The sequence below is a fragment of the Rhinatrema bivittatum genome, chromosome 5, assembly GCF_901001135.1.
Source record: "Rhinatrema bivittatum chromosome 5, aRhiBiv1.1, whole genome shotgun sequence".
NCBI lineage: Eukaryota > Metazoa > Chordata > Amphibia > Gymnophiona > Rhinatrematidae > Rhinatrema > Rhinatrema bivittatum.
In genome coordinates, this window is record NC_042619.1 from 205,074,711 (window position 1) to 205,101,059 (window position 26,349).

The 26,349-nt window shown below is 46.9% G+C and overlaps 1 protein-coding gene and 1 non-coding gene across 4 annotated transcripts in view; both read right to left on the bottom strand.

Moving 5' to 3' along the window:
- POLA1 (DNA polymerase alpha 1, catalytic subunit) overlaps positions 1-26,349 on the bottom strand; it is a 1,013,915-nt gene that overhangs the window by 699,375 nt on the left and 288,191 nt on the right. For all 3 annotated transcript variants that reach the window (XM_029603088.1, XM_029603086.1, XM_029603087.1), the window contains one exon: positions 13,076-13,200. In XM_029603088.1, coding sequence (XP_029458948.1) covers positions 13,076-13,200 — 125 coding nt within the window. The remainder of the gene's footprint in view (positions 1-13,075; positions 13,201-26,349) is intronic.
- On the bottom strand, positions 13,515-13,643 carry LOC115093153. Its single transcript, XR_003857186.1, has one exon.

A 26,349-nucleotide genomic window follows, 5' to 3' on the forward strand; every position in this document is an offset into this window, starting at 1 on the left:
TTTAAAGTTCCAAGGAGCCACTCCTATTTTAAAGTAATGCACAAATAAATGACTGCTTCAGGGTCCCCCGACACGGACCCCGTGTTTCACCCGAAGGCTGCGTCAGGAGGGACAGTCTGTAATTTCAACAAAAGCTAAAAGAGAACAAGACATCAGTATTAAAAGTAATGGACCAAATTAAGGGTACAGAGTGTATCTAGTAACGCCGAGACACGTACCTTAAAGTCAGCTGAGGAGTTCACACAGCTCAAAATGGCAAGGAGGGCGGGCGGCTAGTCTAGCCGCCCGCCCTCCTTGCCATTTTGAGCTGTGTGAACTCCTCAGCTGACTTTAAGGTACGTGTCTCGGCGTTACTAGATACACTCTGTACCCTTAATTTAGCAAATGTTGCTTACCTGATGTAACAGGTGTTCTCACAGGACAGCAGGATGTTAGTCCTCACAAATGGGTGACATCGAGGATGGAGCCCTGTACGGAAAACTTTTTTGTCAAAGTTTCAACAAGCTTTGACTGACACTGGCACACTGGGTGCACTGAGCATGCCCAGCCTGCAATTATCCCTGTGAGCCACAGGTGTCTCCCTCAGTCTCGTCTTATAGCTAAAAAGCGCAAGCGAAACTAAAATAAAAGTATACAGACCCAACTCCGCGGGGTGGCGGGCGGGTTTCGTGAGGACTAACATCCTGCTGTCCTGTGAGAACACCTGTTACATCAGGTAAGCAACATTTGCTTTCTCACAGGACAAGCAGGATGGTAGTCCTCACAAATGGGTGAGTACCGAGCTGAGGATGCCCGGGAATGCACCAGATACACCGCAGACGCGCAAAGGCGTAACGACTGAGGTGGAAATGGGAACGGAGGGCATCCGCAACACCATAATGGGTTCGTGGAAGGATGTTGGGTAGTGAATTGAAAAAAGTAAGAGTAGGCGGACTGGCCAAACATGGAGCATGCCGGCTAGTCAAATGTAAGCAATAATAGGCTGCGAAGGTATGGAGAGGACTCCAGGCTGCAACCTGATAAAAAAGTACAAGCAGCAGTAACCAAAGGGAAGCTGTTAAGGCTAAGACGGACACAACAGTATGTGGATACCCACAGTGTTGTAGTGAAATGTCTGCTTGTTGGTAGGAAAGGAAATATAGACCACTTAATCAGAAGGATTAGGTCTGTGTGGCCACTGGAAGTAGCAGCTTGACCCTTGCATGAAGGAAAGAGTCAAGTGGAATTCACATGGAATGCAGTGCAATGTAGATAGAATGTAAGCGCAGCATTACTGTCCAGGAATGTGGAAAACCCAGTCTCTCCCTAGGGCGAGAGAGAGAGGTTAGGAAAAATTAATAGAGTATTTCCTGAGGAAAGGAGATACAACATCTACCTGAAAAGGATAGAAAGTTGAATGCGTAGAACTACTCAGTGGCAGAGGAACGGAGTCAGGTGAGTATGGAAAGAGTGCATAACTCACGGACCCTGCTGGCAGGAATGACATTAAGAGGGAAAGAAGTTCCCTTGCCAAACTGTGGAAGAGAGGAATGGAAAGGCTCAAACGTAGAATGTATGAGACTTATAAGGAGAATATATATGTTCATTCCGTGATTAGAGAAATAGAGGCGGCTTGATCAGTGGATAATCCATGGTAAGCCAACTCAGAGAGGATTACCGAAAACGGGAACCCAACTCCCAAAACGATACACCTCCTAAGAGAAAGGTGTATCTATGTGGAGGATGTCTGGAGAACAGAATCCGAGGGAGTAAGAAAAAATGGTGGAAAAGTAAAAGGGGTAATACCTCTTTTTTTTTTTTTTTTTTTTTTAGCGTCAGGAGGTAAAGCCTGCCATATTAAACGGCAAGATTTATGTTTAGAAGGTTTTGTGACGCTACCAGAACCTAAGAACATCAGTAAGTCTATGATTTGGGACTGACTGGTGAGGGAATAAAAGGTTACTGATATGATGGATTGAGAAGTATGGGAAGCATACTGATCTCAGTCAGGGAGTGGGGAAAAGAATACTGAACCCCATCCCAGTTCAACATTAGAAGAATGCTGGCTACGAGAGGCAGCAGAAGAGATATATTGAAGAGGCCTTTGATGGAAGAAAAGGCATCTAAGGGAACGCATAGGAAACATGTGCAGGGAGCAGAACCTGTGCATCGTATGGAATGATGCAGACGCCGAGGAAAGTTTAGTTAAACTCAGCGTTAAAAGATTTGCCCTGTACACATGTAATTGAGACCATTCGAGAGGATAGAACCTACGTGGAGAAGGTCAGATAGAGCGTTCATTAAATCTCTTAGATATGTGGCCCAAGGACGCATGAAGTGAACAAGGGCCAAGGGTAGAGCTGCGCAGCTGTCTAGCAGAGCAGCTAAGAGGTAATGCGTGCTTATGAGTTGGAAAGCACATTGTCCCTATGCTGTCTGTCTGTATGCACAAAGAATTGTTGCAAAAGCAGTATTGGAAGGCATAAGGGCATAACTCATGGGTGCAACGTCCAGGAAGTTTATGAGAAACTATGCTGGAGTGCAATAGATGCATAATGGGTTGACAGCTTTCAGGAGAAACTTTATAACCCTAAGGAATTGCGAGCATGAGTCGAAGGAGACTAGGTCCTAGTTCGAACTGGGATAAGAATCAGGGACGAAAGCAATGAAACCACTTAGGTCCATTGAGTATAGAATGTCACTGAATATAACCCATAGCAGTTTTGAATTATGAGAAAAATGCATAGTGGGAAGAAACCCCATAGCCCAACCATGAAAAGTTGAAAGGCTGAGGTTATGGAAAATATGCGCAGGGACATATAACAATGTATCAGAATGTCTGTGCGCATGCTGGACAAGAGGGTCTTAAGACTGTGGTGTCCAGAAGTGTTACAGAAGGGATTTATGGCAGTGACAGTAATCCCAGTTAGTAAATGTATAGTGAGTCCTGAAAAAAGTGAGAGCTCCTTGCATGTACTGAAAGTGGTTAGCAGTAGTCTATGCAAGGAAAGTGAATGATGTTACATTCCGCAGAGAAAACAGCATTCACCAACAGTGATGCAAGAGACAGTTCACTTACCGAAGCTGGTGCCAGCGGCAGAGCTTGGGGTTGTAATGTTGACTCACCATAAAGCACATAGAAACATTAAAATAATGTACTTACTGCAGTATGGAGTGATGGTAACCAAAGATACCATTGTACCTGTGACGTCTAAAGAAAGTTGGATTTTCTTAGGTCCAGGATGTGCGGAGAGTAACTATTTTCTGTTAAAAGAAAGAATAGTGCAATTAAAACTCCCCAACCCCCCTCCCTTCTCCCCTCTGCACTTCGTAGCGCCTGGGGGAGTGTACCGGGACTTTGGTACAAGGTGGGGTGGCCGCTCTGATATCTGACCAGATGGGAGACCAGGAAGTGTCCCAATGGAGGATATCATGTAGGCTCCTGCAGGTGTGTGAGCGGTAAGTGGTACCCGCATTTCTGTATGCTGTACAAGGAGACACTGAGACCTGTGGCCAGGCCTCAAGGTGGACTTGTACATGGGGCAATGGTTGCTGAATCTCATGTTTAGCAGATCAGCCAATGCAGCTGGACCTTGGTTGGGAGGGAACCAAGAGTCAGAGCATTGGTCGGCACAGGGACTTGTTACTGACAAGAGAAGAAGCCCTGCTGCAATCCCAAGAAGATAGAGGGGTTCTCCTGATATTGTGGCTAACATAGCTAACATAGCGATATGTGACACTAATACAGTTCTAAAAGGCACATGACCCAGAACTTTTCGAACCACGGTCCGAATGGGAGAACACAACTCTATGGGAATGCCGCCGAAGCGGGTACTTACCATCCGACGTGGATCGCCGCAAGACGAGCCGGTGAAGATTGTTGACTCCGACGGTCTCCGGAGTCCTCGAGGGTAAGGCCGGGGACGTAAACGTCCATCTCGCTCTGAAACCCGGTATGGTGGCACAGGTACAGAGGAGACAGGCCAGGCGTGAGTGGCGTTTAGACTGCTAAGTGTAACAGATGGCCATAGTCCCACACCACTTGACGGTGGGGCACGCCAGGAACAGAGGAGCCCTAACGGAACTCATGTTCCCTTCCCTCATCACAGCGGCTCGATGTGTCGTGACGCCAATGCAGAAGCTGTCGGACCTGGATCCGGAAGTTCTGGATCACCAAGGACTGCCAAAACTGTAGGAACAGTGCTGATGGCAGTGGTGATGTCGCTCTGCCCGAGCGTTGTCCAGCCTGGAGAAGGATGGCACCGATGTGCTGGATGGCGTCAGCAGCGGACGATCACGATGTCGGCGATGATGGGTGCCACGGTGCTCGGCCCGGTCTTTCCCCAGCGCCGAGATGGAAGCCCTCGTCGTCCTGGAAGGTGATCGATGACGAACTGTCAGCACGCCTGCTCTGCTCCTGACACAATGGAGTGTCTTAAGCTAATACGGGGCTTAAAAAAGAACCCAAAGCGTGGAGCAATGTGAGGAGGCGAGGGTATTATGTGGCGGTGCTATGTCGGTATTGACGATATTGAAGGCAACCTAAGGGGCTTCGAGGATATCATCAAAATGGGTATGAAAAATCGTCGATGACTGGCCAGGAGAATGATGACAGTGACGGGCACTGACAGCAGTGGCATAGGTATCTTTGAAACTATGTGGAATCGAATAATCGAAAAACATTGCCGTTATTGAAAAAGATACCGGCATCGACTGAGTCGAAGTCGAATCAATAGGGCGTCAAGGACACCGAAGGAAAACGGAGGTGTCGAGGGCATCGATGCATGGAGGCGGGCATTTATGCTGTTTGTGGCATGGCCACGGGCATCAACTATAGGGCCACAGACGTTGATGGTATCGATTTGGACAGACTCAGATTTCCAAGTGTACATGGCATCGGTGCCCCAGACACGTGTGTCGGTGGCATCGATATGGACACGTATGGAATCGATGGCATGGATCTCCCAGTCGATGAATTCCATCCCGGCATCAACGCCAGTCCTGGAATCGGCATGGGCATCGATGCCAGCCATAAGGCTGGCATTGGCATCAACGCCCATCCACGGAATCGAGCCGGCATGGATACCCACCGATGGGACCCACCTGGGCATCGAATTTCACCGATGGGAGCAGCCTGGCATCGACTGCCCTCGATGGATGCATTCTAACATAGATGCCCATGGATGAAACACCTGGGCATCGGTGTCCATCGATGCAAAAGGACCTGGCACCGATGCCATCGACGGACGGCCATCCGGCACCAATGCCATCGACGGACAAGCCATCCGGCACCGATGTCCATCGATGGGGACCATCCGGCACCGATGTCCACCGATGGGGACCATCCGGCATCGATGCCCACCGATGAATCGATGTGGCACCGATGCCCACCGATGGAAAAGGGCTGGACATCGGTGGGGAGGATGGGGCATCGATGGCATCCCCAAAAGGGGGGGTGGCATCGATGAAGTGACCCTGGGATCGTTAAAAAGTGTCTCGGGCAGCGGTGGCGGCGACCCGAGTATGCATGGCAGTGACTAACAGCGTGTGCGTCAATGGCATGCATCCGGGTAGGGACGGCACCGAGGAAGCCCAAGGAAAAAAAACAGTGCGTAGGAGGAAAAAGCCTGGTAGCACTGAAAAGCAAAAAACATGGATAAAGGCATCAGGGCACCTTGGGGGGAGGGGCGCTGATGACATAAAAGCCCAGGGCGGTTTAGGAGGGTCCCGGTGTAGCGATAGGGTATCGACTGCGTGAGGGTACCAGGGAACGAAGGACTTGAAGCTACAGAGGTCCTAAAGTTAAGGAAAAAATCCCTACCCCACTAGCATAAGCAAGCAGAGTGTCACAGAGATACTCGCAAGCTGTTTAAAGCTAACTGAAAAATGGGGGAAGGGAAGGCTTCAGTCAGTTAACAGCCTTAAGATAGTGACAGGAACCGACCGAAAAATAAGAATTAGTACTCACCGAGCGTCGTAAAAACGTACGCGGAGGGAGACCTGTGCAGGGAAAAGTGTTTTTTGAAGTGAAAAGTTAAGTGTTTCCATGAGGTAATTAGTTAAAAAATCCTCACAGAGCTCCAACCGCTATGCTGACTGCAGAGCGGAAAAAAGAAGACTGAGGGAGACACCTGTGGCTCACAGGGATAATTGCAGGCTGGGCATGCTCAGTGCACCCAGTGTGCCAGTGTCAGTCAAAGCTTGTTGAAACTTTGACAGAAAAGTTTTCCGTACAGGGCTCCATCCTCGATGTCACCCATTTGTGAGGACTACCATCCTGCTTGTCCTGTGAGAAGGTCCATTACTTTTAATACTGATGTCTTGTTCTCTTTTAGCTTTTGTTGAAATTACAGACTGTCCCTCCCGACGCAGCCTTCGGGCGAAACACGGGGTCCATGTCGGGGGACCCTGAAGCAGTCATTTATTTGTGCATTACTTTAAAATAGGAGTGGCTCCTTGGAACTTTAAAACTATAAATAAACAATGTTGAAAATGAAATTATTGGACCTAGAGTCTTCTTGCACTCCTTAGTGGATTTTGTTTACGAATTGTGGAGTGCAGTATTGCTCCTTCTTTATATTTGGATACAACTCAGTAACATTCTACACCATCGAGAGACAGAGAAAATTTAGAGTCAGAATCAGATAATTTGCCACTACTGGTCTGTTGTAGCTTTCCGGCAATTCTACCCCCCCCCCCCCCTGTTGAAAATGACAGCCACTTCCTGATAATGACCACCCAATAACTGGCTTCACCTCCAATGTAGAAAGTCACCTACCATCTTCTCTCAGTCTAGTCAAACTTTTTTTTTTTTTTTACATTAGGAATAGCTACTGATGTCATCTGTAGTTTTAAAACATTCAAATTACACAAATTGTTGAGATTACTTACCTGATAATCTCCTTTTCCTTAGTGTAGACAGATGGACTCAGAACAAATGGGTATAGTGTGCTCGTGCTAGCAGTTGGAGACGGATCTGACGTCAGCACGGGTACATATACCCCCACAGGAAGTGAAGCAACTCAGTAATCTTCCTTGCAAAAGCTGTTATGGATATATGTGTACTGACCGATCAATGAATTAGTGAAACAGGATTCCCCTGACCGATTGATAGTAGCTGGAGACCACCAGCATTCACAACCGGAAGGCGTCGACACCTGGCAAAGGGGACACTTATGTAAGAAAATGACATGGCCTACCTTGAATCGGTGAAACCCATGTATACCGGCAGCCGGGCGGGATGCAGAGTCCATCTGTCTACACTAAGGAAAAGGAGATTATCAGGTAAGTAATCTCAACATTTCCTAGCGTGTAGCCAGATGGACTCAGAACAAATGGGATGTACAAAAGCTACTCCCGGACTGGGTGGGAAGCTGCCTGAGGACCGCGTAGGACTGCCCTTGCAAATGCTGTGTCCTCCCTGGCCTGGACATCCAGCTGGTAGAACCTGGAGAAGGTATGGAGGGAGGACCATGTCGCCGCTTTACATATTTCTGCAGGCGACAGCATCCTAGATTCTGCCCAAGATGCTGCTTGGGCTCTGGTAGAATGAGCCGTGACTTGTAGAGGCGGTGACTTCCCGGCCTCTACGTAAGCTGCTCTGATAACTTCTTTAATCCAGCGAGCGATGGTGGGCAGAGAGGCCGCTTCTCCTTGTTTCTTCCCACTGTGCAGGACGAACAGATGGTCCGTCTTTCGTACTTCTTCTGTCATTTCCAGATATCTGGGCAGCAATCTGCCGATGTCGAGATGGTGTAGTAAACGCCCTTCTTCTGATTTCTTCAAACCCGCCGTGGTAGGCAAGGATATGGTTTGGTTGAGGTGAAATTGTGAGACTACTTTAGGTAGAAAGGAGGGAACCGTGCGAAGATGGATAGCCTCAGGAGTGATTCTGAGAAAGGGATCACGGCAAGACAGCGCTTGTAGCTCTGAGATGCGGCGTGCTGAACACACTGCCAGCAAGAACACCATCTTCAAAGTTAGCTAACGGAGAGACAGGCCCCGAAGGGGTCTGAAGGTGGATCCCGCGAGGAAATCCAAAACAAGGTTGAGGTTCCACAGGGGCACTGGCCACTTCAGTGGCGGACGAATGTGCTTGACTCCTTTCAGGAAGCGAGAAACATCTGGGTGCGTGGCAATGGTCTTGCCATCCCTCCTGGGACCATAGCAAGACAACGCAGCCACCTGAACCTTGATGGAGCTGAGGGAGAGGCCCCTTCTGAAGTCCATCCTGCAGGAAATCCAAAACAATAGGGATGGTGGTCGCATGTGGATTGGTGCCATGAGTGTCACACCAGGCTTCAAATACTCTCCAGATCCTTACGTAGGTGAGGGATGTGGAAAACTTGCGAGCTCGGAGGAGAGTATCTATCACCGGCTCCGAGTAACCTCTTTTCTTCAGCCTAGCCCTCTCAATGGCCAGACCGTAAGAGAGAATTGAGCCGGATCCTCGTGGAGGATGGGACCTTGACGTAGCAGGTCCCTGAGAGGAGGCAGGGGAAGGGGCTCCCCTGCCACTAGTCTTCTCATGTCCGCGTACCAGGGTCTTCTTGGCCAGTCTGGTGCCACTAGAAGAACTAGGCCCTGGTGCTTCTGAATCTTGTGGATAAGGGTGCCCAGCAAAGGCCACGGAGGAAAAGCGTATAGCAGGGTCCCGGGAGGCCATGGCTGAACCAGGGTGTCGATCCCTTGAGAGAACGGATCTCGCTTGCCGCTGAAGTATCTGGGTACTTGAGCATTGGACTTGTCCGCTAGTAGGTCCATGTCCGGAATCCCCCACTGATCCACAATCATCTGGAAGGCTGTGGGTGACAGCTGCCATTCTCCCGGATTTAGGCTTTCTCTGCTGAGGAAGTCTGCCGTGGTGTTGTCCTTCCCGGCAATGTGGACGGCGGAGATGTCCTGAAGATTCGCCTCTGCCCAAGCCATCAGCGGGGCTATCTCTAGGGACACCTGTCGGCTTCTGGTGCCGCCCTGACGGTTGATGTATGCCACCGTGGTGGCGTTGTCGGACATCACTCTGACTGCCCGGTTCCGCAGTCTGTGAGCAAATTGCAGGCAGGCTAACCGGACTGCTCGTGCCTCCAGACGATTGATGTTCCACCCTGACTTTTCTCTGTTCCACCGCCCTTGTGCGGTGAGTTCTTCGCAGTGTGCTCCCCCCATCCGCTCAGGCTGGCATCTGTGGTGAGCAGAATCCACGTGGGGGAGGACATCTCCGACCCCCTGCTCGTGTGGTTGGACTGCAACCACCACCTTAACTGGGTCCTCACTCTGGCTGGCAGAGGTAGCTGCACGGAATAATTCCGGAAGCGGGGGCTCCAACGAGAGAGCAGGGAGCGTTGTAGAGGTCTCATATGGGCCCTTGCCCAGGGTACCACTTCCAGGGTGGATGCCATGAGGCCGAGAACCTGCAGATAATCCCAAGCAATGGGCCGGCTGGCTCCCATCAGGGACCGGAGACGCGTCTGAAGTTTTAACCTTCTCTTGGTGGTGAGACTGACTTTGTCTGCCTGGGTATCGAACTGGACTCCCAGGTATTCCAGTAATTGGGAAGGCTGTAGGCAACTCTTGTTGAGGTTGACTACCCATCCCAGGCTTTCCAGAAGGGCGATCACTCTGTTGGCTGCCCGATGGCTCTCCTCTCGTGATTTCGCGCTGATCAGCCAATCGTCTAGGTAGGGATGGACCAGGATTCCTTCCCGTCTGAGCGCCGCTGCTACCACTACGATCACCTTGGTGAAGGTCCGCGGCGCCGTGGCTAACCTGAAGGGCAAAGCCCAGAATTGGAAGTGGCGTCCCAGAACTTTGAAGCGTAGGTAGCGCTGATGATCCGGATGGATCGGGATATGCAGGTAGGCTTCTGACAAGTCTAAGGCCGTGAGGAATTCTCCTGGCTGTATTGCGGTCTTGAGTGAGCGCAGAGTTTCCATGCGAAACCTCGGGACCCTTAAGTATCGGTTGACTGACTTGAGGTCCAATACGGGCCGGAAAGTGCCCTCTTTCTTGGGTACCATGAAATAAATGGAATAGTGCCCAGAATCCATTTCCCATGCAGGTACTGGGATTATGGCTTTCAAGGACAGGAGCCTCGCCAGGGTAGCTTCCAATGCCGCCTTCTTGTGTATTGGACACGAAGACTCCACAAACCTGTCCGGAGGGAGATGATGGAAGTCCAGATAATACCCCTCTCGGATGATGGCGAGGACCCACTGATCCGACGTAATCTCGACCCATCTGGGGTAGAAGAGGGTTAACCTGCCCCCTATGGCTCCGTCCCCCGGATGGATCGGCTGATTCTCATTGGGAGGCACGGCCGGGCCGTGAACCCGAGCCGGCTCCCCTCTTATGCTGCTTGGTCCAAAAGGACTGGTTCCTGGCCTGAGGACGAGGTGCCTGGTAGCGACTCCTATAGGGAGTGAAGCGCTGGGAGCTTCTACCTCTGGAGGGCCTCGGAAAGGCGCGCTGGTTCCTTTTGAACCTATCTTCCGGAAGTCGAGGTACTGGAGAGGCGCCCCATGTGCTGGCCAGTTTATCAAGGTCGCTGCCGAACAGAAAAGAACCCCTAAAGGGCATTCTGGTGAGGCGTGTCTTTGAAGGAGCATCGGCTGACCAATTCCGTATCCAGAGCTGCCTCCTGGCAGCCACAGAGGATGAGACCCCCTTGGCTGTCGTACGGACTAGGTCGGATGCGGCATCCGTGAGGAACGAGAGAGCTGACTCCATGTCAGCCGCCGGAGCATTGTTCCTGACCTGTGACAAACAGGAACGTGTCACCACTGTGCAGCAGGCTGCGATCCGCAAAGATAGAGCTGCCACCTCAAAGGTCTGTTTCAGGATGGCGTCCAGTCGCCGGTCGTGAGGCTCCTTGAGGGCCGCCCCCACTTAAACTGGACTAACCACGGCGTCCACCTGAGGGCACGCCAGCATCTCCTTGATTGCCGGTTCCAGGGGGTACATGCCCGTCAGGGCCCGACCCCCCTTGAATGAGGCCGCTGGTGCAGCCCATTCCAAATCTATCAGTTGCTGTGCTGCTTGCAAGAAGGGAAAATGGCGGACTGTAGGACGAAGACCTTCTAGCAGAGGGTTCTGCGTAGAGGGCACCATAGTGCTGGGACCTGTAATAGCCAACTCCGCTAGGCACTGAGATACCAGGTCGGAGAGGTCTTCCTTGGGAAAGAACCGCCTCATGGTTCGATATGGCTCAATCCCCGAGGGAAGTTCCCCCTCCTCGGGGGGTTCGGACTCGTCCTCCGAGACATCAGGGTCTGCCTGAACCGGACTGCCCGGAGGCGGGTGCCCACGATAAGGGCGCGAAGGTCCAGGGGCAGGATCAGCTGGAGCAGCAGCAGGGCCTGGACGGGAAGCTGATTGCATCTGTACAAAGGCATGGATCCCCTTAAAGAGATCCACCCAGGAAATGGAAGCAGTCTCTAGTCTTCGGGGTACCAGGTCCCCCGGGATCCCAGGTTGTTCGAGACTGCCCGCTAGATCCGGGGTGGCCCCTGGGGAACTGTCAGCAAACCTCGGTTGAGACTGGTCCTGGCCCGAGGTTCCCACTGCCTCCTCACATTGGGCACAAAGGGAGTCCGGCTCCTCGCTGTGCGTGGCTCTAAGCTGGCATGCTGAGCAGAGGCCGAGAGCTTTTACGCCGGAATCAGGAGGCGCCGCCGCAGGAGCGTTCGAATGTTCCATCGCTGAAGAATATGCGCTTAACAATATGCGGCAACAATATACGCTCAATACAATATGCGCTCAATAATATGCAGCAGCAATATACGCTCAATGATATACAGTATGCGCTCAATAATATGCGGTCAGCAATATACGCTCAATGATATACAGTATGCGCTCAATAATATGCGGTCAGCAATATACGCTCAATGATATACAATATGCGCTCAATAATATGCGGTCAGCAATATACGCTTAATGATATCCAATATGCGCTCATTAGTATGCGGTCAGCAATATACGCTCAAAGATATACAATATGCGCTCAACAATATGCGCTTAATCATATACAGGCGCCTATCATGGGCGCTCAATACCTGAACAAGGCCGACAAAATGGCGACCTCCACAGCGTGCCGCATACAGGCAACGCCGCCGATCCTCGTACCTCGGAGACCAAAAGTAAGAGATATATGCCTTACCTGATCCTCGGCGCTTCTCGGTTGGAACCCGGGCGGTCCCCGGCTGCGGGGGGAGAGGGGAAATACCTTCACCGCCGCGCTTGAGGAAATGCACCCGCTGCCTCTAGGTCCACGCCGGGACCGAGGCGCCTCTCAGCCTGACCCAAGCCCTTCTCACTCGGGGGCTAGATCCCTGCCGCGATTCGGCCACCGGACCGAGGCCTAAACCTCCGAGGGATCGCGGAAATCACCCCGGGAAACTCAACTGGGGGAGGGACCCGAGGGTATCACCGCAGGAGTGCGGGGCTCGATGTTCCTGTAGAAATTTAGTAAGTAGAATATAGAAAGTAGAAAATAGAAAGTAGTATTGGAAAACACGCTCTGCGAGCATGCAGGCTCTCCAAACTGCTTTGGAGACGGAAATTACTAAGTTGCTTCACTTCCTGTGGGGGTATATGTACCCGTGCTGACGTCAGATCCGTCTCCAACTGCTAGCACAAGCACACTATACCCATTTGTTCTGAGTCCATCTGGCTACACGCTAGGAAAATTTCAATTAGATAAAGTGTTTCTCAGTAATATGCAGGTGAAATATGCTGATATACTTTAACTTCTTTTTCATTACTCAGAGAAAGAGAAGATGTTGACAGATGTGAACAAAGTTGAGAAAGAAAAGAAAGAAAAGAAAAACATCCTCTGCAAGTGATCAGTCCAGAGAAGACAGGAAAGAGACCCAGATTTTGTAAAACCATTGTATGCTCTTCCTAGCTGAGAATTTTTACTTTTCTGTTTCCTTTCAGAAATGAGAATGCACCATGGAAATGCATTCTCGCCACAGTCATCTCCTCACACATTCACTGCTGCTCCAGCACTCCTGAATACCACACAGTGCCAATAAGCAGCAACTTCTGATGCACCAAAGGAGCAGATGCAGCATTGGGAATGCAAATGTAAGCCACAAACCTCTGCTGCCTTGTGTGAGCACGAAGCCGCTCTCTGCACGGTGGTGAAGCAGATATTAAACTCTTGGATGATGGATGGGTACAAACTGTTGAAGTCCAGAAGTAAAATGAATTTGTCATAGAAACCTGAAACACAAAGAATGTTTGAGGGAACAGGCTACCAAATGTCTCATCTTTCTTAAATAATGGTAAAAGTACATCAGTCTGTTTCTGTCTAGTCACATACACTCTGGATGCCCTTGGCTCAATTGCATACTCCGTAACAATCACAAAGAAAACAAAAAAGATGACTCCACTGTCTTGCACATATCCAGAGCCTGCAGAGAGATGTGCAATAGCACAGCTCTGTCATGCTTTACTGCCTGTACTAGCCAACGCCAATTTCAAAACATGTAAGAAATGCAAGACTGGAAACAGGTAATTGCTTAATACCAACATACAAGTGTCCGAAGTGGAACGATCCAAACCTTGTTAACTTATCAAGGTTGAACAGATAGCTTCTGTGTTACTTTCGGATACCTGGATACAGTTATCATCATGGCTGGAGAAACCGAATTCCAAAGCATCCATTTGAAAAACATGCAAATATCTTAACATACTTTTACTACTTTTGTACATTTTGAATATCTGTTGCCTCTTCCTAAAACTCCCTCTATCTACATAGAAGTAGATAAAGGAAGAACTAAGAATAAAACATTATCTGCTCAGAATCTGAAGACTAAACATAGAAGAATGCTGCAAACAGCACTGCAGATCTTACTGTCTTACACCTCATTTCTTAAAGCAACAATACACACTTCCTGCAAACAGCAACTTGTATATTTCTAAGTTTTCACTTCTCTGCATAATTACCAGTCTTCATCACTTATTTCATCTAAAACTATTTCTTGGATTTGTCCTCTGTGAATAATGCATATTTGTTAAAATCATATGAAATGGGGTTGGCCCAGTCACTCAGTGTCCGTGCTACATACATGGAAGGACTTGGGTTTGATTTCTGGGTCAGGTCTTCAGCTTTTCAAACCAGCCATGGCTAGGAATTCTATAGAGGTAACATTCCGTCCATGTTTACAGGTTTCTGGAAGGAGCCCTGCTGCCTTGCCCTGGTCGAAGACTGTTGCTGCGATGACTGTGCGGGGCAAGTTAGGAAAAGATATAAAACAGGGGGAAAAACTCCTGTGGATTTGTGGCACCAATTCCAGCCCTAGCTCCAACTAAGTTGGAAGCCCAAGCAAGAGGTAACTGTCAGGACCAAAAAAAGAAATGAAAAATTTGCATCAAATGTTTAAAAAAAAAAAAAAGTGAGATCTCCATAAATGGGGTTCTCCATAAAAAGCAGGATGAATTAGCCTTCACACATGGGTGACATCATCCAATGGCACCAGACAGACCCTTGTCTCTAAGCTCAGTAAACGTTTAAGTACTATGCTATGCCTCATGAACCCCTCAGTCCTTTGTAGAAATTAGCTTTAGCTAAGTAGTCAACTCTCCAGGGATGTGAGCAGATATTAAGCAAGGCTAATTCATCCTGCTGTCTCAGAGAACCCTGTTTACAGTAAGCAAACATGTTTTCTCCATTGATAAGGAGGGTTGAATTAGCCATTACACATGGGAAGTCTCAAATTGAGGGTTGTGTAGCACAGTACTTAATGAAAGAGCAACCAGAGGACCAAGTTGCAGCTTTGCAAATGTCTTCAATGGAAATGGCTCTTAGTTGACCAACTGAAATAGCCAAATCATATTGATTATTGCAGATCATTATATGTGGATTTACCACATAAGTATTTGCATGTATTATAACTTGTGCAACATGCTATTACCCCCGGGTACTGTATGAACACAACAACCGTATTAGAAAATCTCCATTGGTTCCAGGTAAAACGGAGGTCAAAATTTAGGTTTTCATCATTTGTTTATAAACTTCTGAATAGTGACAGGACATGTCCTTTGCGAAATGTTATTACTTGGTACATGCCCACAAGAGCTCTTCATTCAGAAAGGACACGTTTATTGCAAACTCCTGCAGCCCGTGATTACCGATTGGAATAAACTCGAACATTTTCCAGTGTGGCAGTAATGGCATTGAATAAGATGCCGGTCAGGATAAGGAAGAGCGAGAAATAAAGCAATTTAGAAAACAGAGTAAGACACTATTTTTTTTATTTTGGAAATGTATGGGTAAGGAGCAATTTTCTGATTATAGTTCTTATGAAATTTCTTGGGTTTTTTTGTAATTGACATTTTATTGATTTTTCCAGAATATACAACACAGTGCTAGAAACCAGTGCAATAAACACAATATCCAACAATATGCAGTAACTAAATAATGATAGTAACAAGCACTTCATCCGATCCCCCCTCCCAGTGTTCTCAACCAATATAGAGCAATACGTCACACTTTAGAGGAGGAATAACTATAAGGTAAAGTGTCTATAAGTTATCAATGCCCAAATCAACAGTAAAACATCAGACAACTCCCCAAACCAGTGCACTTTTGAACTGGGGTCTCAGCTTCATCACCTGCTATCATGAACAGAAATTGAGAAAGGGCTTCCAGACATTGAAAGGAGGACAAACTATTATTGCTTGATCGCAGTTAAGGAGGCTAAGTGACAGTAGGAGTATAATCTTTCCCTGACACTTGAGAAAGACGACTGGCTCGCAAGTTTCCAACTAGCAGCAACCAAACTACGGGCTGCAATGAAAGCTTGAATACAAAACTTTTGTTGATGTTTATTTAGCTCCAGGATAGGTAAATTAAGTAAAACAAACTCAGCAGCAGAAGCAATAGTGACACCTAGCAGGTTACCAACCCAGCCAATTGATTTCCAAAAAGGAGCAATTCTATCACATTGCCAAATATGAAAAAAGGTCCCATCAAGCCACAGTGTCTCCAGCAAAGATCTGAGTGATTGGGGTAAATCCTATGTAGCTTATCTGGGGTAAGATGCAGCAGTTCAGCATCTTGAAGCAATTTTCCTGCAGCTAGGCTGAAATGGAGTATCTACTGGCACTTACAAATATAAGTTCCTAGCCTTTTGGGACATGAGCCCGTCCTAATCTTCCTCCCACCTACGCATGTGGATAAAGTGTTGTGGCGCCAAGTCATTTAGTAACCTATACATTTTTCAGACTCTGCCGCGAATAGAATCAACATGAGAAGAATAGTTTTCAAATAAAGATTTACTACTGTGTATGGTGTTGGCCTTCTGTAAGGAATCTATAAAATGTTTGATCTGTGCATAAGCCAAAAATTTAACAGATTCTAGAGAATAAATTTGTTCCAGGCAATCTTTACTCAAAAATCTACCATGTCTAAAAAGATGCCCAATAACAGTGATCCCAACCACCTGCCAAGGCTGAAATCTCACTGGAAAGCATAAATTATGAAAAAGGTGTGACTGGTAGAAAAAAGAATAATCCCCCACTAGCTTTACTCTCCTTTAAAGCAATACGAGTGACCAATGGCAAGCACCGCATGGGGCGCCAGGATGAGCGTGGTTGCCAAAGCACAGCACTCACTGGCATCTCCCCAATGATCACCTGCTCAACCATTACCCATTGTTTTACCGAATTATGTTGGTCAAAACCTAGAAGAGCCCAGATTTGGGAGGCTGCATAATAGCAGGACAAATTGGGGACACCAAGGCCCCCGAGGTGTTTTTGGCTGACAAAGAACACAGCAAGAAACCCTAAGAGGGCAACGCCAAATAAAATTGAGAATTTTCTTCTGCCACACACATAAAAGAGCCAAGGAATTAAAAATCAGGAGGGTAGAAAATAGGTATAAAAATCTCGGTAATTCATTTTTGTGATGGCAATACAGCCGAGCCATGAGAAGGTGCCTCTAGCTGGCAAAATTTTATCAATAGTTCTCAGTAAGGGTATATAATTTAAGAGCGAACAGGTCCGAGATATGGGACCTAGAAAGACCCCCCAAATATTTAAGAGAAGATTTGGCCCAGCGAAATGGGAAGCGAGTCTTAATCAAGGACACTTCAGTCTCCAGTAAATTAATATTAAGTTCAGATTTCTCAAAATTGATTTTGAAGCCAAAGACTGTACTAAAACGTTTTAGTTCATTTTCCACTCCTACCAAGGAGAAGCATGGGACAGTCAGAGTAAACATTATATCGGCCGCAAATAATGACAACTTAAATTGGGACTCCCCCAAGCGGACCCCCTGAACTATAGCCAAGGACCTAATCCTCATGGCTCAAGAAATAATGCAAACAATGGGGAAAGAGGGCACCCCTGCCTAGTCCCCCTACAAACAGGTAAATCCCTTCCATAACTGCCATTGATTTTTGCCTTAGTCCTAGGGGATTCATAAAGTTTCTGTTTCCATTGAAGGAAGAAAATGCTGAACTTCATGTGTTGCAAAAAGCTTGAAACAAAAATGGCCAATGCACTAAGTTGAAAGCTTTCTTGGCATCAATAGATAATAAAACTGCTGGAATATGTTCCCTATCCACCCACATGAGATCTATAATTTTACGCATATTGTCTGCAGCCATGTGTTGTGAGATAAAGCCCACTTGATCAGAGTGAACAAGCAAAGGCAACTAGGGATATGGGCCTATAAGACCCACATAAGGAGGGATCTTTGCCTTTTTAGCGATGACAGAAATCCCAGCAATATTTGTGTGTTCAGGAAATGAGCCACCTTCTCGAATAAAGTTAAGCAAATCAGTTAAAGGCTCAGCAAAAACGTGAGAAATCTTTTGATAGTATTCACTGGAAAACCATCCAGCCCAGGAGATTTACCAGATTTAAGCATTTTAATGACCTGAAGAACTTCAGCTATGGTAATCAGGCTATCCAGAAACTGTTGCTGGACTGGGGAGAGAAAAGGCAAATGAAGGGACTGCAAATAACTTTATATCAGAATCCAAAATGAGAGGAACTTTGCTATAGAGTGTGGTATAGAAATCAGTGAAATAATCTTGGATGTCAGTAGCAGTCATGCAGATCTTTCCTTGTGCATTTTTAATTTTAGAGATGGTGCTTTGGGCAGTTCAAACATTTAACTGCTGGACCAAAAGACGCCCTTGCTTTACCCCACCCCCCCCCCCCCTTCCAAAATAAGCTTGTTTAGCCAAGTCCAGAGCATGAACTGAGAATCATCAAGTCACCAAAGCTCAGATTTGCCCGCCAACAACCTGTGATAGACATTTTGAGACTGGGAAAGCATGTGTTTGCTTGGTATGCTGTTCTATCCTTGCTGCCAAAGTGGCACATTCTTACTTTCTCTCCCATTTGCAAGAGACAGCTTTAGAGATGAGACCACTTGCCACAGCCTAAGAGCACTCCCAAACAACTCCCTTTGAAACTGAGGACTGGGAATTCAGTTGAAAATACTCGAGTAAATGATCTCCCCCCTAAGGTCTGCACAAAAGCATCATCTCTAAAGCAGGGTTTCATTCAGGCGCCAGTACCACATTCTACTTCCCTTTCATGTAAATGCAAGTCCAGCCACACTGGAGCATGATCCAAACAAGTAATAGGATCCACTCCCACCAAGCCAATCCTGGACAACAGAGTTTTATAAACAAGCAAATAGTTGACATAGGAATAGATTAAATAGATGCAAATAAAAAGTGTAAGTTAGTTACTTCTTGTTTATTATTCATGTTCATTTACTCATCTTAGCCCCCTTCCCCTCCCCTCCCCCCCCACTTGTCTTATCCCCTTCCCCACCTCCCCCCTTCAACCCCATCCCTCTCGCATCTCCCACTTTTGGCATATTCTACTTGTAAATAATAATTGTAACGAACAGTCTCAAAACCACATATGTAAATAATAATGTATATTGTAAATAATAATGTATCTCCTTTTAATCAATCACAGCTGCCATTGTTGCAACTGATCTGTTTAACTTTTAAAATCTTAGCTTTCTCCCTCCCCAGTTGCTTGCCCCTCATTCAATGTAATTTCTCTCTTGTTCATGAGTTGATTGTAAACTGATATGATGTCCCACACGAATACCGGTATATAAAAATCGTTAAATAATCATCTCTTTGCTCTTTATTGTTATTTGTGTAAAAAACTAATAAAAATGCAAATTAAAAATAAAAGTGTAAGTGCATGACGTTGGGTACCTATGCTTCCAGACATCCACAAGGCTCCAATCTTCCATAAGAGAAAAAAAACAAAAGTCTTCTCTGGCCTTATAAAAAGTTAATATTGGGCCGGGAATTATCTAGACAAGGGCACAGGGAGAAATTAAAATCACCCCCTAAGATTATGAAGCCTTCCCTGTATGAGTCTAATAACTCTCTAATTAGAAGCAAAAATGCCCTTTGGTCTTGGTTAGGGGCACAGATAGAAATGAAGGTCTAAAGCTCAACACCAATCCATGCCTTAATTAAAACATGACGACTTTCTGGGTCTACTATCTGCAGTAGTAGCTCATGCACTAATTGGGAGGAGATAAATATACTGGTTCCCGCATATCTTGCATTTTCCCCACTAGCTGCAAGGTATTTGTGAGGAAATTCTCTTTGAAGGAAACTAAATGCTAATGTCTTTCACGAAAATGTATCACCTGAAGAAAAGCAATGGAAACCTTTTGAGAGACCAACTCTCTCGACAGCAAATAATGCTTTCTATGGGAGTTCAAGCCTTTAATGTTAAAAGTAAACAAGCCATCTTGGTTTTAAACAATCAAAGTGGATGAAATATACAGGAACTGGAAAAATATCCCATTGGCAAAGCTGCTGAGATCCATAATATAAATGTAAAAACACAAACCTCCAAGGACAAAGAACTCTGCACCTCCAACATCCCCCCACAAACAGATCCGCCCAACACTTCCAGCAGATTATAACCCATGGAGGGCAACCCCGTGAACCAGAGATGAACATCCAATCCACCCCACACCCTACCTTGTTAAGCAAAGAAAGGACTAATGATAGCCAACACCCATATCATGACTCTAGGGGTGCTAAACATACATAGGAATCACAAATAAAAAGTTGCAAACTACCAAGTAATGGTGCTTAATAACAGGGAAAACCCCATTTCTCAGTTAAGCAATTTTAAAGACTGCAATAAAACTAGACAGATGAGAAAAAAGTTTCAGCCCTGATCAGACAGGTTCGCATGCGAATCATCCAAATGGATCTCTTTCTAGAAGCCATCTTAACCCAGTGGCAGCTTGAGAATTGAGAAAGCACCAGAGAAAAAGCTGAATCCGTAATACTCTAGGGCTTTGGTACTAAGGGTGGTGGTGGAGCTCTGAAATTAAGCATCCATCCTGCAGCATGGTGGAATAGCACCAGTTCTTATGAATTTTTGTAATGTTTTATTGGTATGTTATTGGTTTTGTAAGTTTTTATGAATGTTTATTGTAAACCGCACAATCTTAATTTTGAGACGATGCGGTAAAAAAAAAAACAACTTTTAATAAGTAAAATAAATGGCTCTTACTTGATGAGACTCAATCTGTTATCTGACATCCAGCCAACACATAATACAGTCAGCAATACAGTTAGCCAGTTGGACAAGGTACATTTAGTGACTGCCACACCAATTCTGTTGGGATTCTAGAAAATCGCTAAGAAGCCTGACAATGTGGGCGAGTTCTCAAGTAAAAAGCTAAGACTCTCTTATAGACCAGTAAATAGAAGGCCTTTTCTCCTTTGTGTGTATGAGGTCTTGGAAAGAATGTGAGTAAAACAATAGCTTGATTCAAGTGAAAAGCAGAAATCACTTTAGATAGAAACTTAGGCTGGGACCGGACCATCACTCTGCTGTGGAAGAACTGCAAGTAAGAAGAATACGAGACTAATAAATGTAGTTTGCCAAGTCCTCTAGCTGAAGCGACAAATTAATACCACCACCTTCCACATGAGAGTTCAAAGAAGCAGACTCCAGAGTGTACACATCTGTAAGGAAGCTCAGACAAAAAAAGAATGAGGGGCTCACAGGACACCACGTGTGCAGGAACTCCCATACATGCTCAGTACTAAACTTTTACTAAGCTAGAGAGATGGGTCCCTTTGGCACCACTGAATGACATCATCCATGAGTCATGGCTAATTCATCTCTCCTTGTCAATGGAGGGGAAAAGGTTAGAAATGTGTCATAGAAACACAATAGATGTCTTCAGTATGTAAGGACCACTTGGTCCACCAGGTCTGCCCATTTGTGCCTGCCAAGAGTGCCGTCACAGGTCTATACTTGATCTGTGGTTTTAGACCATCCTGACACCACTAAAGCCCAAATTTTCAAAGCCCGGCGTGCGCAAAAACCCAGTGATATGTGCGTGACTGGACTGTGTGATCGCCGAGCACATTTTAAAAACGGCCCGGCCACGCACATTTATTTATTTATTTATTTAAGGTTTTTTTATACCGGCATTCATGAACTCGTTCACATCATGTCGGTTTACAGAAAACAGGGGTGCGGATAATACAACCAAAAAACATAAATAACGTGAAGAGAAGCAGTTACAATTAACAAGGGCTAATGAACTGGGAATGTAAGAAATAGAAAGAGATAGAGGAGAATAATTATATACAAAAGTTCAATATAAATATGGTGTCTCATATGTACAGTCTCTGAGTAGAGAGTTTGTTTATGGTGCATATTAGGTAGAGTTCGAGAAGGCTTGCCTGAAAAGCCATGTCTTGAGTCTTTTCCTAAAGGTTAGGAGACATGGTTCGTTTCTGAGTTCTGGAGGGATGGAGTTCCATAACTGTGGGCCTGCGGGGGAAAGGGCTCGGTCTCTTAAGGTGCTGTGATTAGTGGTTTTCGTGGGTGGAACAATGAGGCATCCTCTGTAGGCTTCCCTGGTCGGTCTTGTGGATTTGTGGAAGCGGGGAGGAATTTGTAGATCGATTGTGGTATGTTGGTGAATGATTTTGTATATCAAGGTGATGGATTTATAAATGACTCTGAAATGAATTGGTAACCAGTGGAGGTCTTGTAGCACTGGGGAGATATGGTCTCTTTTCTTAGTGTTTGTCAGTAGACGGGCTGCTGCGTTTTGGACCATTTGGAGCGGTTTTGTGTATGAGGAGGGGAGGCCAAGTAAAGTGGAGCAGCAGTAGTCCAATTTTGAGAAAATGAGGGCTTGGAGGATGGTTCTGAAGTCTTTGGCATGGAAGAGTGGTCTTATCCTTTTTAAAACTTGCAGTTTATAGAAACAGTCTTTGGTGGTTTTATTGATGTGGGCTTTGAAGTTTAGTTTATTGTCGATTAGCACACCTAGATCTCTTACATGAGTGGTTTGTAGGTTGTTTGGCAGAGAGGTTGTGAGATTGTTATCAGGAGTTATGAGTAATACTTCAGTTTTGGCGGAGTTTAGTACCAGATTGAGGCTGTTGAGGAGGTTTTTGATTTCTAGGTGACAGGATTCCTAGTATTCAAGGGTTTTTGAGTATGATTCTTTGATGGGGATCAGGATCTGGATGTCATCTGCATAGAGAAAGTGTATTAACTTGAGGTTGATGAGGAGTTGACATAGTGGTAGGAGGTAAATATTAAAGAGTGTAGGGGATAAAGAGGAACCTTGTGGGACTCCGATGGTCGAGTCGTGGCGTGATGATTCTTTATTCTGGATTTTTACCTTGTAGCCTCTGTTGGTTAGGAACGATTTGAACCAGGAGAGCGCTAAACCAGAGATTCCTATCGCAGCTAGCAGTTTGATGAGGATAGCGTGATTTACGGTATCGAAAGCTGCTGAGAGGTCCAAAAGGATCAATAGAAAGGATTGACCTTTGTCTGTACCTAAGATGAGTAGGTCTGTTAGGGAGGTAAGTAGGGATTCTGTGCCCCTATTTTTGCGGAATCCATGCTGTGAGGCGGATAGAATTTTGTTGTCTTCGATGAAGTCCGATAGTTGGGCGTTCACAAGCCTTTCCATAATCTTAGCTATGATAGGGAGATTAGCTATTGGACGGTAGTTGTTGGGGTCTTTTAGGTCCAGGTTGGGTTTTTTTAAAAGAGGTTTGAGTGAGGCTTGTTTGAGGTCTTCTGGGAAGGAACCTTGGGATAGCGAGCAGTTGATGATGTCTGCTAATGTTTTGGATATGGTGTCTGGTATTGAGAGGAGAAGTTTTGAGGGAATATGGTCCGCTGGGTGCGAAGATGGTTTCATTCTTTTAAGGATGGTTTGGATTTCGGAAGACGAAGTGGGTTCAAACATTTCAAGATGAATGTTTTTGATGTGAGGCATTAGGGCTGGAGTAAGAGGGATGATATTGGAGGGAAGTTGAGTAAGAAGATTTGTGATTTTGTTTTGAAAGAAGATGGCGAGTTCATCTGCTTTAGCTTGAGCTTGGTTACTAGGGCATTCTGGTGAGGGTACTTGGGTTAGGGAGGAAACATAGGAGAATAGAGCTTTCGCATCAAAGACTAAGTTGTGGATTTTGGAGGCAAAAAAGTCTCTTTTTGATTTGGAGGTGCTGGCCTTGTATTGTTGTAGCGTGCGTTTGTAGGCTGAGAGTGTGCTAGCAGTAGGACTTTTCCGCCAGTTGGATTCCATTTGTCTTAATTTTTGTTTTAGCCTTCTAAGCTCGTCGGTGAACCATGGTTGTTTTTTGGAGGCGTCTGGGTGGGATTTTTTTGTTGTTAGAGGGCAGAGCTTATTGGCTATGGATTCTGTGATGGAGTTCCATGATCGTAAGGCCGTATTGGGATCGGTGAGAACAATAGCGGGAAGGTGTTTGGTCAGCTGATTGGTGAGGTCGTCGGGGTGACAAGGTTTCCTGTAATTAAAGGAGGGAGTAGGTGGATGAGGAGCAGTAGATTTTTCCAATGCGAATGAGGTAGAAATCAGGGAGTGATCCGACCAGGGTATCTTTGTATTTTTTGGTGGGGAAGACGATTTTATGCCTTTGTTGATAAAGATCAGGTCCAACGTATGTCCTGCTTTATGTGTCGGGTTATTGACTATTTGGGTAAAGCCCATCGCTGAGAATGCTAGAAGGAGAGTTTGGCAGCTAGTTGAGAGAGCTGGGTTATCCATGTGGAGATTGAAATCTCCTAGTATTATTGCTGGGGCGTCCAGGTTTAGGAAGGTTGTGGTTATTTCGATGATGGGTGAGATGTCGGCTTCTAAGAGTCCTGGGGGGGCATAGATGAGAAGTATTTGAAGTTGGTGTGATGTGAAGAATCCAATTTCAAGTTTGGTATCGGAGTGGATCGGATGTTGTGAGAATTTGAGGTCTTTTTTAGTTGCAAGTAGGATTCCTCCTCCCCTCTTTTTCAGTCTAGGCAGGGAGAAGATGTCGTAGGTTAGCGTCGGTAGTTGGTTTAATATTGCAGTATCTGAGGGTTTCAACCATGTTTCAGTTATTGCGCAAATATCTGGTTTATCGTCAGTGAGGTAGTCGTTGAGGATTAGTGATTTTTTGGTTATAGATTGCGCATTGAATAGTGATAGGGTGAATAGGGAGAGGCCTAGTAGTTGGGTTATCGGAGCTATTAGGATTGGTGTGAGTGTTTTAAGGTTGCGAAGGTTTGCTTGTCTGGTTGGATTTCTTTTCTGTGAGAAATAGTGAGGTATGATTGGGATTGCAAATGTTGGATGCATTTTAGAGGCTAGGTCCATTTTAATTGTGGGTGATGTTATAGAGGATGCTGTGTTTGTTTGAGTGGAGTTGTTGAGTGGAGTGGCGTTGTTGAGTGGATGCTGGAGTCCTGGAGTGGCTGCTGGGTGGATGCTGGAGTCCTGGTGGTGGATGCTGGAGTCCTGGCGTGGATGTTGGGTGAGTGCTGGGTTCCTGGGTGGTTGTTGGAGTGTGTAGTCGTTTGTGAAGTTTGATTGTCTTTGTTTAGCGTTGTTGAGAGGCTGCTGGAGTCCTGCAGAGTTGTCAGTGTGTTTCACCGGTACAGCTGTTTGCCTCTGTATATGTCGTCCTGAATTGTTGTTTGAGAGGGAGCGCGTTTGAGCGTTAGATGGCTGACCTTGAATGTGTAGACGGACCTGGTTCTGATACGCTTGGAAATCTTGGTGGATTTTAGCAGGTGATCAGCCGGCTTCCAGTTAGTGGACCAGGATTCCGGGGCTCTCAGGGGCTGCACGAAGGGGCGCACGAAGGGGCGGGCCCCTTTGTCGCGCTCCTTCAGCGCGCGGCGCCTCGGATGTCCGGGATTAAATCTCGTGTGCTTCTCCGGGATTGGTTGAGGAAGAACCGTTGCAAAGAGGGCGGCAGAAGTCGAGCCGGCTCTTTAAATTTGGCGCGGTCGCGTGGTGCTGAGGTCACCAGCGCGACTGGGGCGGCGTCGGTCCGTCTTTCGTGCGGGAGGGCCCTTCTTGTGGCTTCCTGTGGCGGTGGGCGGAGAGCGGCGAGGCAGCCGGATCGCTGCGACCCTAAGAAGAATCCGGAGGAGGAGGTAGGTGGTACGCTTCCCCGTGGCCGGAGCAGGGGCCCATGGAGGTAGGGCGAGATTTAAGGCCTTACCCCGATGGGCTCAAGCGCCGGCTGCGCGGGCCTCTCTCCCAGCGCCTATCTGCTCCGGGGACCTGTGATCGCTGTTGCAGTCCGTCGCAAAGAGGGCGGCAGAAGTCGAGCCGGCTCTTTAAATTTGGCGCGGTCGCGTGGTGCTGAGGTCACCAGCGCGACTGGGGCGGCGTTGGTCCGTCTTTCGTGCGGGAGGGCCCTTCTTGTGGCTTCCAGCGGCGGTGGGCGGAGAGCGGCGAGGCAGCCGGATCGCTGCGACCCTAAGAAGAATCCGGAGGAGGAGGTAGGTGGTACGCTTCCCCGTGGCCGGAGCAGGGGCCCACGGAGGTAGGGCGAGATTTGTGCCGATATGTGCCGAAGTGCCAGGCTCCTTGAAAGGGGCAGCCTGGAGGGCGGGGGCCGACCAGAACAGCAGCCATTAGGCCCTGTCCCAGGGAAGTGCACACCAGCACCCAGTTGGCACACGGAACTTGCTCCTGCTCAGAGGAGCGTGTAAGCTCTAAAACAAAAACATTTCAATAATTAGGGTACAATTTAGGGGTCAGGGAGGAAAGGGGAAAAGGGAGGAAGGCTAGGTAGGGGAATAGGAAAGTTCCCTCCCAGTCCATTCCTTAATTGGAGCAGACTGGGAAGGAACTGGTGTAGGCCTGATCATCACTCAGCTAACCAGTTGCATAACTAGGAAAGGGTACAGGATAAAACCACAGAAACTACATTTCTAGTTGATTTACAGAGTAAACTATATAAGGTATCTGCTATAAAGGGCAAGGGCAAGGGCTGGAGTATTTGACAAGCCGCCCTTTTAGTGGACATTGGGATTTGCTGTGCTCAAACAAAAATATTCCCAAGCATAAGGCTAAGA